Source organism: Pundamilia nyererei, unplaced genomic scaffold (genome assembly GCF_000239375.1).
Source record: "Pundamilia nyererei isolate P.nyererei 1_Seehausen unplaced genomic scaffold, PunNye1.0 scaffold00005, whole genome shotgun sequence".
NCBI classification, from domain to species: domain Eukaryota; kingdom Metazoa; phylum Chordata; class Actinopteri; order Cichliformes; family Cichlidae; genus Pundamilia; species Pundamilia nyererei.
Genome location: NW_005187406.1, coordinates 6,710,595 through 6,729,187, shown reverse-complemented (window position 1 = coordinate 6,729,187; position 18,593 = coordinate 6,710,595). Strand labels below are relative to the sequence as shown.

The 18,593-nt window shown below is 41.1% G+C and overlaps 1 protein-coding gene across 3 annotated transcripts in view; it reads left to right on the top strand.

Annotated features, from left to right (window-relative positions):
* LOC102214651 (myosin phosphatase Rho interacting protein) overlaps nt 1–17,696 on the top strand; it is a 44,464-nt gene extending 26,768 nt beyond the window's left edge. The window contains exons 10-25 of one of the 3 annotated variants that reach the window (XM_005721904.1): nt 1,492–1,548; nt 1,920–1,988; nt 2,072–2,161; nt 3,242–3,351; nt 3,516–4,071; nt 4,942–5,079; nt 6,604–6,663; nt 12,007–12,154; nt 12,278–12,395; nt 13,947–14,106; nt 14,231–14,344; nt 14,501–14,587; nt 14,681–14,843; nt 14,936–15,021; nt 15,364–15,438; nt 16,735–16,797. In XM_005721904.1, the coding sequence (XP_005721961.1) occupies nt 1,492–1,548; nt 1,920–1,988; nt 2,072–2,161; nt 3,242–3,351; nt 3,516–4,071; nt 4,942–5,079; nt 6,604–6,663; nt 12,007–12,154; nt 12,278–12,395; nt 13,947–14,106; nt 14,231–14,344; nt 14,501–14,587; nt 14,681–14,843; nt 14,936–15,021; nt 15,364–15,396 (1,989 nt within the window). In that variant the 3' untranslated portion in view covers nt 15,397–15,438; nt 16,735–16,797. Of the gene's footprint in view, nt 1–1,491; nt 1,549–1,919; nt 1,989–2,071; nt 2,162–3,241; nt 3,352–3,515; nt 4,072–4,941; nt 5,080–6,603; nt 6,664–12,006; nt 12,155–12,277; nt 12,396–13,946; nt 14,107–14,230; nt 14,345–14,500; nt 14,588–14,680; nt 14,844–14,935; nt 15,022–15,363; nt 15,439–16,734 lie in introns of all 3 variants that reach the window. The other 2 variants (XM_005721903.1, XM_005721905.2) reach the window with 2 other exon arrangements.
* Nucleotides 17,697–18,593: the final 897 nt, after the last annotated feature.

Here is an 18,593-nt window from a genome sequence, read left to right as displayed (position 1 = left end):
ATCAGATTTCAAAAAAGTCCAAAAGAAGTCCTCAATTTGTATTTTGGTCTCCCCCCTCCTCCTCTTCCAATGGCTCTAATCCTCTTCTGTATGGCTCAGTCTAATACACAGTTAGGATTTTTTATTTATATTTTTTCATTCTATCAATATATAACATAATATGTAATAAAACTTTGCTTTCTGTCTATGATTAAAATCACAATTTCTGTAAAGTTTCTTCAGAAGACTGAAGAAGTCACTTGGATGAGTGGTGAAATGTTTCTCCAGTAGATAATGGTACGTTCAGATGAACAGAATCAACTTTCTCTGACTTCAGTCAGCTGTTCAGATCCAACCTTTCTCCTGTAAAACCTTCTGCAGCATTTTACAGGAGAAAGTAAACGGGCAACTGTGCAAGGACAGCACTGTTTCAGATCCTTCTTCTGACTTTAAATATGTAAAATCTCTCCACATTACTGAATTCCACTTACCTTTTTTTCAACACTGTCGTCTTTTGAGCCGAGGGCTGCTTTGATGGGAGCGTTAACATTTTGTTTTGTCATGTTGTTGTTTATTTCACTCATGCTCCTAATGTGTTGGTTTGTAAAACTGCAGCAGCCCCAACATTAGCACATGTGCTGCTGCTCACAACGTAGCGCTAAATTCATTATCCTCGGCCTTTTTCTGGTAAAATAAGGTTGGAACAAGTTCTGTTGACTTTATATTGATCATCAGCCATAGTCTGATGGAAATAAGATTGACTTTAAATGGAATATCTGATACAAACCAACTGTGACCTCTGACAAACTTTATCAATGTGTGATTTCTTTCCTAATGTTCCTTTGGCCTTGTTGTGGTGGTGCAAGGGTGCTGTAACCCCCGTGCTGCAGGGCGCGGCGCAGCCCCCTGCTCTCCCCCTGCTCTCCAGGTTATTGCTCTCTCTGTGTGCAGTTTGTTATGCTGCGTGAATTCATTCTGCTAGATCTAAGATGGAAAAAAGAGACTATGTCTGAGTGTGTATGAGCCCGTCACAACTTCCTACTGCTTCCTGTGGTCACTGTTCACGTGTGCGTGTCTGTGTGTGTGTGTCAGGCTGAGCACTTGGGTTCTGTGGGCAGCACAGCCCTGCAACACATGTGGCAGAAGTTGGCCCCAGTCAGCGGTCCACATTTACATCCTCATCCTTGTCTGATCCGCTGGCAGGGTCAACTTCTCCCTGCAGCCGACTGAGTGAGCATGTGTTTTAGCTGCTGCTGATTTTTGAATGCTAGCAGTGAGGTATTGAACTTGAATTTGACACACTGCCACTGCATTACCTCTCGTTTTATTTAGGCGCTGTTTGTGAGAAAAGTTGAAGTCCTTATTGATGCTTTCTTTTAAAATGAAGATGGGTGGTGGTAGTTTGCTGCTGCAACACATTAATAAAGAACAATGAATGAAAAACATGTTGCTTTGTGACGTTTTCTTAGAATCTGTATCCTCTCTTTATCGATTTATTTCTGTATTTTTTAGCCGGACTTGCTGAACTTCAAGAAAGGCTGGATGGTGAAACTTGACGAGCAAGGCCAGGTACCATTTTTATTAGCTAATTAAGAGAAACGTAAAGAGGAAACTGAAAATGGTATTAACCATTGAAAGCTAAATGAAAATGATTGCTGGAGTCTTCAAAGAAATCAAGAGTTCAAAAACCTGAGTCACTGTCTGTCTGTAGCGTTCGATGGCCTTTACACACCTGTGGCCACACTTTGATGTTCCATCTTCAATGGACTTGAAAGACGAGGGTGGTGCTAGGAAGCTTTAAAATACTGTTTATAAGATATATAAAGAGACAAACTCTACACTGACACATAGGACTGTGTGGACACTCGATATGTGACTTGCTATGCTACCTTGCTGTATTACACAGCTCTGTTTTTAAACTGTAAATTTTTTTTCTCAAGTGGAAGAAGTACTGGTTTGTGCTGACTGATCACAGCCTGAGATACTACAAGGATTCAATTGCAGAGGAGGTGGGCTTATTTGTTCTCTTTCACGCCTTGTGTTTTTATTTCCTTCTACCTTTAAAATGCGTCTTTGTTTCTGTGTAACTCAGGCCTCTGACCTGGATGGTGAGATTGACCTGTCCACCTGCTACAATGTAACTGAATACCAGGCTCAGCGAAACTATGGCTTTCAGATTCATGTAAGAGGCTTTGCTTGTTTTGTCTCAAACCTTTCTGCTCAAAGAAAAATCTTTCACTGGTGACATTGTAACAGTTCGTGTGTTTGATTCTAGATTTTGTTGCACTTAACCATTAGCAATACTTAACATGTAATTTTGCTCGTGTTCTGGGGTAAATGCCAGATTTTCCACTCGATATCCACAGTAAAATGTCATATTGTCTCATCATCTGGGTGTTTTTTGTCACTCAGTATTTAGTTTAAACAAGAAGAACATTTTCATTTCATGTATTTTATTTTATTTCAAAGGCATTGCCAAAAAGTGGCCACCAAGTGGTCATGTTAAGCCCCTATGTGTGAACAGTAATGTGAGGCTGTCTGTTTGTTTTATTCTATAAATGCAGTCATAAAATCACCGATCCAATTTAAAAACTGCTTGGTGACTCAGAATGTAAGAGAGTGTGTGTACCCTCCAATCTGCAAGAAACTTTCCCTGAATATTGTCTCACACGCACATTACTAACATCTCTCTGTTTTATATTAATTTTCCTTGAGTCGCCACTAAATACTGAATGAAGGCTTTGGAAAGTGCTGCAGGCACTTTTGCTAGTACTCCTTATACGCAACCACACAGCTCCATGAGCTGACGTCTCCACGTGGTGCGTTCAACTTTAAGTCAGAATTTCCAACTTCCTGGTTGGAATTTTTTTTTTTAACTGGAACGCCTCAAGTCAGGCTTCCAACTTGGAAAGTTGGGGCAGCTCCATCATCTCTGACTTAACAATCAACGATGGCAGCAGCGCACGTAAAAACGAAACAATGAAAGTGTATAACTTAGTCTGAACTGCTGTTGTTCATTGGACATCTATGAACGTGCTGCAGCTGTGTTTGTAGGCACAAAAACAGAAATCACTGTATTTGTAGTGATGCGGGATTATTTGGGTTTTCTTACTTTTCCAGGTTTGCTACTAGAGAAGCGCTAATGAATCTGCTACGATAAAGAGAGATTTCTATTCAGGATTTTTTTGGCTGCTACATCTCTTCTCTATATCGCTCTTTCTCATCACTCTGTGTGTTCTTCACTGTGCTTTTTGATGTTTAGACGCAGGAAGGAGTGCATACTCTGTCTGCCATGACAGCAGGCATACGTAGGAACTGGATCCAGGCAGTCATGAAGAATGTCAGACCCTCCACTGCCCCTGATGTGGCAAGGTGGGTACAAGTCACAGTTATAACATGCTTCTCAGTTATCAAGAAACTCAATGCTTTCGTGTAATATTCATGTATATTAATACATTAAAAGATAGATTTCAAAGTTTAGAGATGAAAAAAGAACAGGAAAGCAGAAACTTACTTTGCTTTCTTTCGCCGTTTAGCTCGACCGAGGATCATGGCTCATTCTCTCCTTTAGAGGGTCTCGTCAGACCAGATGTCACTCAGGACTCTCCTTCTTCTGAGGCCTCATCTGTAGACAAAGAAGCCACTTCTGGAGTCAATAAGAGCCGAGCTCGCGAGCGCAGGCGAGAAGGCCGCTCTAAGACATTTGACTGGGCAGAGTTCAGGCCCATAGCCCAGGCTCTGGCTCAACAGCGGGCGCAGGAAGCCGAGAGTCTCCAGGCAGACATGGGGGAGCTCGAGCGCAGTCGGAGAAGAGAGGAGAGACGGAAGAGGTACGAGAACGTGACAAGCTCAGACCCTGCATCGGTTAAAGAAGGAGGGAGGACCGACGATGAGAGGGGAGACGAACCTCCGGGTTCGCTAGGTCCCGTATCTCTGGAGAGGCAGCAGATGGTGGAGGAGGTGATCGAAGAACACTGGCGACAGGTAGAGAAGACGCCCATGCGGGAGGAAAGGAGGGTGCCGCTGCCCACCGCAGTGCAACCTAGAGAGACTGTAGAGCTGGAGCAGCTACTGGAGAGTTATAAGCAAGGGGTATGTTTCCTTGTTTGATTTAGATTGTTGCTGTTGTTTTGAGTGAAATTCAAATATACAAAGTGAAGAATCCAGTCAGCAAGTACAGAGCTAAGCCTGTATTTAAGCTTCAGGGGGAAAATGCATTTTAGGTTTTATTTGGTTAGTTTTAATCGGTTTAAGAGCTTCAGTAAATTTAAACTTGCCATTGAATTGATTGCTGCATACAGTATAACATAGTCATGAATAATAACTCTGTAGTGTAACAGTTTAGGTATTTGCTTAACAAGTGAAAGATGAATCCAATGAAGCCAGCATCTTACCAACAGTCAAACACGGTGGTGGTAGTGTGATGGTGTGGGGCTCTAAAAACCAAAACAAAAAGACTGAAATCCTATTGAGATGCTTTTGCAAGACCTCAAACAAGAAGGAGAGTGGGCAAAATTTCTTCCCCAGTGATGTGAAAGACTGATTGCAGTTTTTGCAAATGCTTGGTTGCAGTTTTTGGTGCCCCAGGTAGCACAACCAGTTATTAGGTTTAGGGGGAATTCACTTTTCCTACATAGGGCCAAGTAAATTTGCATAGCTTTTTCTTTAATAAATGAAGTCATCATTGTAAAAATGCGTGTTTGCATTTATTCAGGTTGTCTTTAAGTCTCCTATTCAAATAACCATATGGTCAGGGCCTTTCTGTGGGGGGTGGCATGGTCTCCTCCCTCCTCTCTGGGTACTCTGCCTTCTCCCACAGCACCAATAACTGGGCGTTTGCTGCAGTTAGTGAGGTTATGATAATTGGTGATTCAAAATTGCCTCTCACTCTATGGCAGCTGGGATTGGCTCCAGCCCCCCTATATATTTTATATTCTAATATTCTTCCTGCCGTTTTTACAGATTGAGGACCTGAAGGCACAGTTGAAGAGCTGTCACAAGCAGCTCCTGGACTCAAATAAGCACAAACAGGAGCTGGAGATCCAGCTGAGAATGGCTCTGGAGAGAGAGCAGGATGACCGATCTGGTTACATCTCTCCGGTGAGTTGTCCCTTTATTCTGCTCTTATGGGAAGTCCTGTTGTAAACTCGATCAGTACATTCTTAACTGAGCAGTGGTTTCTACTTCATTTCGTAACATTTTCTGCATGTTGTATTTTATCGAGAGAAAATCGCAACCAAACTGACGAAGCTACAACGTGGCTACAGATAAACGCCTTTGCATGACTTCATTGCATGTGGAAAACGATAAGATTTCATTACTAAATTGGCTTATACTAGTTAATCCGCTCGCTTTGTGTTGTAGGTTTTTACTTTATCAGGACTCATGCGAGGAGTTATTTGAGTAATTTTCTTGATTTTGGACCAAAGGACTGTAGTTTTGCAGTTTCTGGAGAGGTGTTATTTCACTGTAAGTGTTAATTACATGTGAAAAGTGATAAACAGACACAAATATAAGAATAATGTTGAAGTGTGTTTAAACATTTACCGTATTTTAGTTTTTTCTCATAGAATCAATACAAAAAGATGAACATGAAATCAAAATTAGAAAAGCGGAAGTGAAATGATGGCATTTTTTTTTCTCCTTGTAATTTTCTCTTTTGCATTTCGACTTCATCATTCAATTTATAGCAATAGAAAATGGAAAAAGCGAAACTTGAGTAGAACTTGTTTTCTTTTTGATTCATTTTTCAGTTGTTTGTTGCCGAATTCATGAAGAGAACTTTGTCTTTGAGTTTAGAGTGACATTTTCCTGCATAGTCTCTGGCACGATTGCTTCACTTGTTGAAATGTTTGTCTTGACATGGAATAATAACCTCTTGGCCTGTATTCTACTCATTTGCATGGACATCAGATTCTTCTATTAACTGCTATAAAGACATCCATTTGTTATTCTTTTAACAAATTTTATATGTAGAAGTGTACTGACATAAATGTATGATGTCGATTTCTTTGCCTGTGTTTTGATGTATGGATGGGTTCTTACAGAGTGAGGCTGAATGATGTTTTAAATACATATATATGTAAATTATATATAATTTTGTTTTTGGCAGATTTCTAGTATAGTGCTCTTACTCTGGACAGTGAATTATTTTGAGAAAGTTGGGAGGGTGTTTGAAGCATTAGATTTGAGCTGCATAATGCATTTCATTATCTCCTCTCAGACTTGGACGTGAAACCTGTGAAATGTGTGTTTGTAGGACCTGGTATGCCTTTCTATCCTTGAATAAACCACTCAGCTGAAACTAATATTGCATTACTTACCACTTAAAGTAACCTTTAACCATTAAATGTGCATGCTATTGGTATTAACTAACCCCAGCTATTTAAATCTTTCAGTTGCTTTTAATTTACACCTTTAAACCAAAAGAAATTTTTGGATTTGTTTTGAATCTGTTCATTTGCATAATTTGGTATTGTTATGTGGGAAGGCTTAATGTAATGTCACTTTTTAATTTAATAATAATTTAAAGAGAAATAATTAGTAGTTAGCGCTGGGAATTATAAGCAAGCTTTGTGTCTCCCCTGCTGTGTGTTAACCAACTGTCTGGTCCCCTTTTCCAAGCTGGAGCAACCTTTGGGTCTGGAGGCTGATGTGACGCCCCAGATGAAGAGGCCCGAACTGGTTAGTTCTCAAGCGCAGAGTTTAACAAAGAAGTACCAGGAGACCAAAGAGCTCCTGAAGCTGCAAGAGCTGAAAAAGCGCAATATGCAGGCACAGCTTGGCCTCTCGCTTTCTCACCTTCCCATCAAGGACCCTTACTTTTCTGAATCCCACAAAACATCCATCCTGGAAGGCCCTCCCCCTGAACTTGTCCAAAAACCAGTTAGCTTTTTAATCCAGGACACCACAGAGGCTATTCAAGAACTAGAGGACTTAACGCATGACAATCCTCTGACTCTAAAGGAGCTGGCGAAAGTGTTGAAATTACACAGCTGTAATCAAGACACAGCAGAGAAGCATCAACTTCAGAAGCTGCTGGAGACCTGGAAGCACCAGCAGGAGTTAGAAAATGAAACCATAAAAAAGAGTTTAGCTAGAGCTGGAGAGAGCATCCGCAAATATGAAGCTCGTCTTCTAACCATGGAGGACATGGTGGGGAAAGTTCACAAGCAAAGTTTTGAAAGCCTAAAGGGCTCCTACAGTCTTCTGTCCAAAACTGAGAACTACTCAGAGTCGAGTGATGAAACTATTGGGATGCTGTCTCAGAGGATTGAACTTTTAACTAGTGAAAATGGAGCATTGAAACAGCGATGTCAGGAGATAATAAATCAACTGACTGAGGCTGACAGAGAGATAGACAGACTGAAAGCTGAACTCATCAGCCAGCAAGGTGGCAAACAGCATCACCTTGTCTTGGAGGAGCTGAAAAGACTAAAAGCTGAACTGGCTGAAAACCAAGCCAATGCCATAGACAGGGAGTATTACGAGAGGGAGTTGAATGAGAAGTCCTTGAGGCTCCATGAAGCGCTCGTTACATTGGAGGAGCTTGGCAGCATCCTTAAAGACACTGAAAAGAAGCTACAGTTAAGAGAGGCCACACTGAAAGGTCTGGGCTTCCAGGGAGATTATGAAGATGATGAATTAAACCCAGAGAAAGAGCAACTCCAAGAGCTGCTTGAAGCCTCAGAAGCAAAGTTATTTGAGACCAAGTCAAGCCTTCAGACTACAGAGCAGCACTGTATGGAACTAGAAGCTAGGAACAGTCAACTAGTTGAACTAAATCAGAAAATTGAGAAGGTCAGCAGAGAGAAGCTAGAAGAAGCAGAAAATGAAATAAGGGTGCTAAGAGAGAAGTTAGTAATGAGCATGAGTACAGATGAAAAGGATGCTGAATCTGTTGAGGCAGAAGAGAAGCATGTGGATGATAAAGGACTTTTAATGAAAGTAGTACAAGAGTTTGAGATGAGGTCTGCATCGATGAATCAGGTTGTAGAAATGTTAGAACAGGTAGATGTTGATGTTGAGAGTATGCTTGGTGAATTAAAAAGCACTTTATTTTCCTCTTCAGAGGAAGAGACATTTTACCCGAGTGGAAAAGATGCGTCATTCGTGTTAAAGGGAGAGTTCTGGAGCCAACTGTTGGGCACCACTGTAGCAAAATCAAAGGAAGACGGACAGAGCCTTGACAGAGGGGTAGAAGAACAGATGATGGCAGAGAAGAGCTTAATGCTCTTGATTAGGAGGATTTGTTCGCAGGCAGACGTTGGAAGTGACAGAGTGACAGATTTGGGATCGATGTATAGCTGGCTTGATAATGAAACAAATGCTCTGATTCTTAAACAGTTAAAAGAAATTCTGGAGGAAAAGTCGCAGAGATTTAAGCAGATTGCCTCCAGTTTGAAGCTTGATAAAGATGACAAACTCCATTCTTTGGCATTAGCAAGCTTTGGCCAACAAACACAATCTTCCGAACATCTGCGTGAATCTCTCAAAGAAGCATACATATCTTACTTGATTATTAGGCTCAATGTCCAGTATGAGAAAGGGCTAAAGAAAAAAGAGGAAGAAGTAAAGATGCCTGCCGTAAATTGTCCAAATTGTCCAAAATTAAGAGAAGTTGCCAGTGGGCTTCAGTCCAAATTGGCAGATCTTCAAAGTCAACTATCTGAGGCGTATTTGAAAGCTGCCCCAGGGTCTCAAACTCTGATTCAGATTGAAGGAGAATCCATTGCTTCAGTCGATAAAACCATTGAGCTTCATGATATGATAGCCGAGCACAGGAAAGAGCTACGAGAAGTCAAAGATGGCTACGAGCAGGAAGTTGATAAGTTGAGGCAGGAAATAGCAAAAGCCAACGAGACACTTCGTCTCCGTTCAGAAGAGAATGTAAAAGAGATTGACTCGCTGACGAACTGTATGGAGAACTTGAAGGAGCAGCACGAGAGGGAGAGGAGTCGTCTCCTGGAGAGGTTTGACCGGGAAATGGAAGAGCTGCGAAGCATGATGAATCTAGCAACTGCAGGCAGGAATGAAACAGATGACAACGTACCTTTGGATCACGCCTTGACCCTGAAAGAGCGCATCCAAGAGCTGGTGACCCAAGTCTCAGTCATGACCGAAGAGATGAGACGGCGCGAAGAGCAGGGCGACGTAACCATTCTGCGGCTGAAATACGAGAAAGACCTGGAAAACCTGAAGGTGGAAGTGCTCCTTGTCCTTGCCATCCTCCATCTGTGATGCCTTGTTTTCCTTTGTGGCATTCCCAGATCCCCCTCCCTTCCCCAACATCTACTCCCTTCTCTCGCTCTTTGTTCCGTAAACCAATTTTCTTTTGTGTTGCATGAAAACTAACCTGCTGCAGGTTTATGTTATCACTGATGCTGCTTTAGTTGTTTATTGAGGAACCCATTTTGTTGATGTTTCGGCAAAGTTACCTTAATGAATACAAGACTGAAGCCTCAAACTCTGACTTGGAGTTTGAAGCTGATGGCTTCTCTCGAATTTGGGCTTCAGAAATCTGTCGGTGCCCGACTGTTCTGTGAAATGAGTTCCTCTATTGGTAGTTGAGTGTGCTTTACTGATCTAATCTCGGCAGTTTTAGTTACAAAGCAAATAACTGATCCTTTGCAGCACCTTGAAGTCTTTTAGAGTTAAGAATTTTAAAAAGACCATTTCTGTTTTCAGATTAATATTAACTTTAATTCTTTTCCTTTTGCTGTTTCGACTGTTTATTCCATACTGTGACTGAAGACAACTGAGTACTAGCTTTTTTTCTTGAACTTGTCAGCAGCTAATTGGCAGCACTTGTGATGAAACCCAATATTTTCTCAAGCAGAAAAATTAAATGCCATTCCTAAGATAATAAAGGTGTATCCTCATATACAGGGTTGGGGGCGGGTTTCCCATTCGGCTCCAAGAGCTGCCCAAAACTGCACACCTCTGCAATGGGGAAAATGCCCTCAGTGACAAGACGTCACTGAATAAATATCTTGATCTGAAATTATTTGATATTTTCTTGAACATAAAGGACAACAGCTCCTAGTTTTTCAGTAGGATTTGTATTGGAGAAGGTTTAATACAAATTCCATTATTATACCCTAATTTGCAAAGGTATGCTTCCAAAAACTCCTGAATCCAGATAGGATAGGCTTCCAATGGTAATTTGTTCCTATGTTAGGCCTCACATCGCCATTTATAAACTACCAGAGCTAAAAGTAAATAAAACCATCCCCCATAAATCATCCTGCTATCAGAGGCACAAACAAATACATTAACACAATCAGCCATACCTGTTTATTAAACACAGTTTCTGAGCACTTAATGCAGGGATGTTTAATTTGATATGCTTACATGAATGAGTGTTTGGGGTTGTGTCTGCTAAGTTTCAGTTTTGAGGTAGTAATTGTCGATCACAGCTACAGTACGTTCTGTGATAATGAAATCTGTGACACCATGAATTCAGTAGATGTTGCAGAAAAACACAATTCAACTTTAACAGGGCAAACGGGACCTAGTTATAATTTTGCATGTCTAAAAGAGGGAATGGACATACGGCTTTGGTCAAAAGTTTATTTACACTCATCGTGGATATGAGTGTTGTTATTAATAATGAATTCTTTTGGAATGATTGTATAGCATACATCTTTATTCACTTTATAAACAAGAATTGGGTGAACAATTTCAAATTCATTTTGGATTTTCTCTGAAAAGCTCAAATATAAACATATATTCATTAAAACCTTTAAGAAGTGGTCACAAAGGTTCTAATATATCTTTTAACTTGACAACACCAAGGCTTATTACTGTTAGTTATTTATTAGCGATCATGATTGACTGCAGCTGGTAATTTCTCTTTGCCAGTACTTTTGGGATTGACCAGTAACACCTAGAATCACCATCACGTGACACGAAATTGGCCAGAAAGTTGAGGACCAGCCCAGGAACCAGCAAGGCTCAAGTCTGCCATGAGCTGGAAACCGCTAACTGTCACTGTCCAGAGTGAAGCCAGCGTTATGTGGCCACGGACTAGGAGGGAGTTAACAAAGAAAGACCCTGACCCTCCTCCTGGAGGTTCAACCTCCACTCAAATTTGCAGCTATAAATTTGGAAGCCAAATGGCCTCTGGAGAACATTGTATATGGTCAGACAAGAGTAAAACTGAGCTGCTCGGCCCCAATGACAATAGGTATGTTTGGATAGAGCAATACAGACTAGTATAGTAGCAAGATTGCATGAAGATTGCATTATGAAGATGACATTTTAATTCATCATTCACGCAGCTTTGTAGCACACCAGTGAGTTTTACTTGTGTTGGCTCCTCATATAGTCTCTTTGACTTCAGGCAAACCGAAGGACCTGGATCGGGGCACGGCCACCAACCAAACACCCAGATTAGTGGCAGCGAATGCAGGACGGAAGTAGGGCAAGGTTTTAGGTTGGGCAAGTGCAAAGGCTATTGAAATCTCTTCTTATTGAGGATTATTATTCTCCCTCACTTTATTCTCACCATCCAGAAGTGGCAGTTTTGCAAGCTGATTGGGATGTCCTATGACACATGTAATGTTTGAGACACCCAGTTATATAATTGTCAGCTTAACCACACATTCCACCAAAGATTTGGCCTCCAGGCAGATTAGGATTTGTGTGTTAGCTGTAGGATACAAGTGCTGTTTGGAGTCCGGACTTCCAGAAGCTCGGATATTGTGCTGTGGACAGGAAATGGCAGCTTTTTTTTCTCTTACATCTCTCTCATCGTCTTTGCCCTTTTCTTCCGTGCGTTGTGTATCCTGTCATACCTTTTAATCCTTTTTGTACTCACACAGGCTCAACTTGCTCATGGCTGACAAGCTCAAGCTTGCAAGTGAATTGCTATAACTAAATTGATGATCTTTGCTGACATATAATTATATATAAAGGTCCAGGAGGTTTTTCCTCCTGCTCAGCTCCTGATCAGGAGAACCTTTTGGTCCCACGTTCAGGTGACCTGTAAACTCACAGCTGCAGTGTGCTCGCTTTTTGCCACAGGCCACCTGTGAGAGAGGTTTCGCTGCAATGGAGGAGTCTCACCAGAAAGTGATCGACGAGCTGCAGAAGAAACACCAGAGAGAGCTGGAGAACCTGAAGGAGGAGAAGGAGAGGCTGCTGGCCGAGGAGACGGCAGCCACCATCGCAGGTAAATAAAAAAAGTTGTACCAACTGTATCTTTTTCCTACTATATCTTTAGCTCATCATAACTTGCTTACAATGCGTTACAATAAGTTTTGATTAAAAAGAAACTTTTTGTTTGTTATCTCAGCTATTGAAGCAATGAAAAACGCCCACCGTACAGAGCTGGAGAAGGAGCTGGAAAAGGCTCGCAAAGCCAACAACAATACGGAGAATGCAGACATCGAGGAGATCCGCAGACAGCATGAGTGAGTTCCTCTCATACCCATAAGCACCAAAGTGTTTGTAACCCCTCTCTCATCTCAGCTGATGAGGGCTGACAAACTATCAGGCTGGCTGAACCAGTGATCATGCCTGGTGGGACATGTCAAAAATGCTGTGAAGTAGTTGTTTGACAAGATACAGTGCATTGTATTCTGCGTCCTGATTGGCTGTAGACCACTGTCAATCAATCTCGTGCCGTGTCTCCTGTACAGTACAGAACGCCTTCAGCTTGTCAAATTTACATAAATCTTTGATCACTACCAGCGTGACTCTGAAGTGCTGCACCGTGTTTGTACGTTTTCTCCCCAACAAACACAACAATGTCGATGAAACGTCGTCACCTGCAGGTGCCTTTGGTTTCATTCTATAATACTGGTCTTATTTTTCTAGCAGGTTTGAACTTTGAGAGTTTAAACAAAAGAGAAAAGTGTAAAAATGTTCATTCCTGTCTGAACAAAGTGTGTAATGAGGGGTTTTACAGCCTTAAAACATCTGTAATAACTGTAAAAAATAAAGTAGGCTACTTCGCAGATTTCACTTATCGCGGGTTATTTTTAGAACTTAACTCCCGCGATAAACGAGGGACCGCTGTATACTTAGAATATCTTATAAAGACAATTTTAGGTAAAAACTGAACCATTACTCTGTACGGTGTGGAGGTCTGTTATGCAGTGGTGGATTTTGGCTGGCACGGTTTGAGTCTATGCCCCTGACATTGAAGGAAAGCAAATGGTTATAGGATGAATATTATGTGAGTTATGTTCTGGCCACAGCTGTCCTCAACTCAAATCTCAGCTGAGCTGAACACCTATTGTTAGCTATCAAAGCATTAGACTGCTTTTTTGTAGAAGAAATAAAATTCAGTTCATTTTATATTGTTAGGCACAGACCTTAATAATAATTCATTAATGTAGAGAAAATCCCAACAATCATGCTCGTCATGGATACATAAAAGAATATTCCTGTTGACTAAGTAGTCCACTGGACAGGAGGAAAAATGCAGATTAATCCATGAGATGACTTAAAAAGGAGAAAACTGTTGGAATTGAGCCCAAGGTTAAAATTCGTCTGTACAAATGTTCCACGTGTATTTAAGAGTTGACTGAAAAAAGTAAAGGTTCGTGTAGCTCGACTCTGAGTGTAAGATAATTGTACTAATAGGTTTCTGCTGACTGTGCAGGTGTCACTGCTGACTTGTTGGGACATGCATGCACTGTGTTCAGCAGCTTGACACCCTGTGATGCTTCACACAGGAACATGTGTGGAAGTGCAGGTGTTGACTATAAATCACACTGCATTTAAACTGGCTTCGATTTTTTTACATTCTCTATTTTCACTCTGATGCCGGATAAAAGGAGAAGCTCTTTTTTTTTTTTAATTGCAGGGAACAGTTTGCTGCTGTTTATTTGCTCTGAAATAAAAGTGCTCAGCATTAACCCCAAACTAACAGATGCTAAAGAACTGCCTGACCTTCAGGTTTTTTTCACTCCTGAAGTATTTTTTTCCTCTCAGCACGGTGTTGAATTGTATTTCAGGGAGGAGTTGTGTTCCTTCCAGCGGGAGATTGAGGTGTTGTCGGAACAGTATTCCCAGAAGTGCCTGGAAAACGCCCACCTGGCCCAGGCACTGGAGGCAGAGCGACAGGCCCTCAGGCAGTGTCAGAGAGAGAACCAGGAGCTCAACGCGCACAACCAGGTGCCGACAGAAACGCACACTGCTCACCTGAGCGCACAAATAACTGTGTTATAACTGCTCCAGTGGGCATGAAAGTGCACTGTCATTCTGAGTCTTCTGATTTGCTTCTGTGGGATGTTTTCAGGAGCTGAACAACCGACTGGCAGCAGAAATCACTAAGATGCGCTCCATGACTTCTGAGGATGGAGTGGGAGACACAAATACCACAATACAGGGGAAGGAGCTCTACGAGTTAGAAGTAAGGTTCAAGTCGCATAAGTTCCTGGATGTGAAACGTATGAAAACGAGTCTCTGCTAGTAAGGTTTTAATAGCCTCTCCTCAGGAAATGTTTCCACCCTCAAGGTGACTTGGCTCATATTTTTAGCATAATTTTTTCCTCGTCTTGTTTTCCAGGTTATGCTGCGAGTGAAGGAGTCTGAAGTCCAGTACCTGAAGCAGGAAATCAACTCCCTCAAAGATGAACTGCAAGCAGCCCAAAGAGTAAGTTTCAGTTTTTTTTCTTTCCCCCTCATAAATTCATCACAGATCTAAAGACAAATCCTTTCTCTGAACTGCCAAACAATGTGCTTTCAGGATAAGAAATATGCAACAGATAAGTACAAGGACATTTACACAGAGCTGAGCATTGTCAAGGCCAAAGCAGAGCGGGATCTGGGCCGGCTCAGAGACCAGCTGCAGCTGGCTCATGAGGCGCTCGGGGAGCCGGCGCTGGAGGAGGTGGAACGAGGGGGCTATGGTACGAAAACGCTCCGCAAAACACACCTCATGTTGGAATCGACTCGCACCCAGACTCCTATCTTATTGTGACCGACACATTTCTTCCTCCAGATATCATGAAGTCCAAAAGCAACCCTGACATCCTCAAGATGGCAGCTGCTGCAGCGAAACGCTCAGAGCGCACCATGAGGTCAAAGGTGAGTGTCCTGTGAAGGGGCATGCAAAGAGTTTTATCAGATGTGTTAATTCAGGTTTTCTCATTGAACTCTATCACCCATTGTATCATTGCTCAAGCAACAGCAGATATTGAAAGTGGTTAACTCCAGCCTTCAAAAGCCTGAGAAGTTGTTTCCAGTGACTTGCTGCCACCTACAGGTCACCTGCTAAGTTGCATGCAGCATTGCATGCAAACCGGCTGCATTTTCCTGATCCATGTCGTGACTCCCATCAGAACTGCATTGTAGGCATTGTATTGCAAATGAAACACCGCAGTAGTCTTACACACACTTGCCTGTGTGTTTTCCCCCTTCTGTCTTCAGTCTGTGAGTCGAGACATGCCCTGGGACAGTTAGGGCTGCTGACGACGTGTAAGCTTCCTCCCCCTTCTCCTTTAGGTAAACCAAACCAGACGCACCCATGGGTGGATAAGCACACCCTCCTGTCCTCCACCTCTCAAGCCACTCAAAAGATCAGATTCTGCACATTAGTATGCACAAATACTCCACACTTGCATGGTGGTGAAGAATGAATGTCAGGTTTGGCAGAGTGACTGTGTATGTGACTTATCACTGGGCTTGCTTACTAATATGTGGGTCCTTTCACTTTATCAGCCATGAACTGTATTGTATGAGAGGGTTACTTACACAGTGCTAAACAATGAAGTCCCAAACCTAATAAAAAGCTGTTTGTCAGACAAGTCAAGATGCACCTGAACTCTTAATTAATCAGCACTGTTAGGCAGGTGAATGATTAAAATGACAAGAACAACGTGGAAAAACTTTTCCTTCATCTTCACTTTCTCAATAAAATCAAAAAGTAATTTTGCTTGAATATCTTTAAATAGACTTGTTAACATGAGAGTTTTTGTCTTAGTAATAGTTTAATGTTCACAGTAAAATAATACTAGAAGTGTCTGCATCTAGTCGACTCAATATTTTGTTGTTCTTGTTGGTTAAACACATTTTATTAATGCACCAATGCATCAGTTCCCAGTTCAAAGATGCGGTTGGCGACTAACCAGCACGATCTCTATGAAGGGAAGTTGTGAATGAATAAGGGAGGAAGTAAAGAGGTCACAGCCTTGCTAACTGCCACAGTGCTTTGATGTGAAGCTGCCTAGCTTGGAAAATGCTTTTTCAGTTTGAGTGACTTCATGACAAAGGTAAATGTAAATCAAATATAAAACGTTGGCCAAGATATGAACTTCAATCACAATGGTCATTTTATTTATTGCACATTTTGTTATACTTTTAATTCAATGTGCACAAAGTAAAAGCTTAAAAAGCAACATATGATTTACAGTGAAAAGAGCAAAATAAAATGCAAGTTAACAGTGAGAACAAAGAGGTTTGGAGTCTGCTTTTGAATATGTGCAATTAGCTGAACATTAAAAGAACTTATATATGTAAAATGGAGAAACTTCGAGGTGAAGGAAAAGTGTTGACGTAAAACAGTTGAGTTAAACCCATTTTATGCAACCTTTTATCAGTTTTGGGACTCCATAGCACACATGCTAAAGAAGGGTTTGCTATCAGTTGTAGTGTGGTGTGTTAACACTCTATTTGAGAGGGATAACTCACTGGGTGACATCAGGTTTACACTGGGAGAAACACTGAAACAGCACACGTGTCCAGAGTTGGGTTCATCATAAACTTATTTAGCGTCTGCTTTTTCTCTCTTCATCCCACCAGAGTCTGAAGGAAGGGCTGACAGCGGAGCAGAGACTCCACCTGTTTGAAAATAAAGACACTAAGGAGTTCTGACAGTGACACGTCACGTCCCCCTACCTTGCTGCATGTTTAGAAGCCCACTATATTTTAGCTCTGTAATGACTTATTTAGTAACAACTACACACTGGTCACCAAACACAGATCATTTATTATTAAAAACATGCTATGAAGTTTGAATTTCATGTTTAGTTTGCATTCCATGCACTTCAGTTAACTGTGACTTTTTTGTATTTTTTTTCCTTACTGTAAATACTGTTTTTAAATGAGCATTTTTCATGCATACACTAGAACTATGACTGTGTAAGCTACTGTTTTAACTCTCTAGACTGTTGCTAGCCAAAAGCATAAATGTGATGTTAAATGGCTAAACTACAACTACATAATGACGAGTAATACTTGCATAACAAAACCGTAGGAATGAGTCTGGCGTTCAGTCTGCACGTTAACGCTCCTCCTCTCCGTTATCATTCCAGCACAGATGGAAGTGTTGCTCAGTAAACAAGCTATAGAACAAAAGTGCTTGTCTGCATTAGAAAAAAAGTGCTCACCCATGTTGCTGCTTTGTGTTACTTTGAAATTAACATCAAAGATGTTTCTGCAGTCTTGGGGAAAAAAATCAGATAAAATCAGTGCGCGACAGCTGAATGCATCAGGACAAGATTCACTGACTATAATTTAAATATATATGAAAGTTTATATAGATTTTTTTTTCTCTCACTGCAATCATTGGTCCAACTGTATAGGAGTTGCTGGAGTTGGTTTATGTTTGTAGTCTTGTTCAGTGGCAGTCCCTTTGTATTTATTTAAGTGGTTGGGATTTTTCTTTCACATTCCCATTCCTCTGTACTCTATTATTGTAAATATAAAGCAAATATACACCAACTGACTACAGGTTTATTAGCAATAAATATTTTTGCACCCTTTTCTGTGTGTTTTGAAGTTTTGAACCACATTTGAACTCGGGGTGTGTTTTTTTTTTTTTTTATGGGGATAAATATTCTCAACAAACACTGAACACAACTTATTTTATTGTAACGCTTAAAGTCAAAGAGGGTCGGGCAAAGCACAATCAAATAAAACTGTTTAAAACTGACACCCACCCCCATTAAGAATATCTGGTAAATACAAAGCTGTACATATCTTCTGGCTACTACAATCGCAGTGGTGGTAGCATCATGGTAAGAAGTCGCTTCTCTACAGCAAAAATGAGTCACGACGAAGGACTGAAGTTCACCTTTCAGCAAGACACCACATCCCAGATTTGGATACGGATTTCTCTCCTAATATTAGCTATTTGCTGATTTGTATGTATGACTCCAGACACATGAAAAACGTGAGAAACACTACAACCATTTAATTAGTGCTAATGACGCATAGTTTTTCCATGAGAAGGCATGCTGCAACGTCCCCTGTAACATGTTTTGAATGAAACAAACACAGCAACCAGTTGATTTGATCAGAATGTAAATGAGAAAATAAACAACTCCACACATAGCAAATATTAGGGAATCTATTTTTTGGAGTAAAAGTGTCTGCTAACATTTTCAGTATCATTATTCATCTTAAAAACTATTCACAGAAACCAAAACCCCCCCTTTTTTTGTACCAAACTCTAAACATATTTCATTCTGCAAAGTTGACCAAATTGAACATGACCCTATGTGAATGATAAAAATTACAGTAGAGGAACTATTTTTTTGTACTTCCACACTGGCTTCATTTCTCAGCTCCAAAGGTTGTCCCTTGGTGTCAAAGGGTCTGGCTATAGTCATACGCAGTAATTGCTGTGACATTCCTTTGAGGCTGGAGTGAAAAGGTTT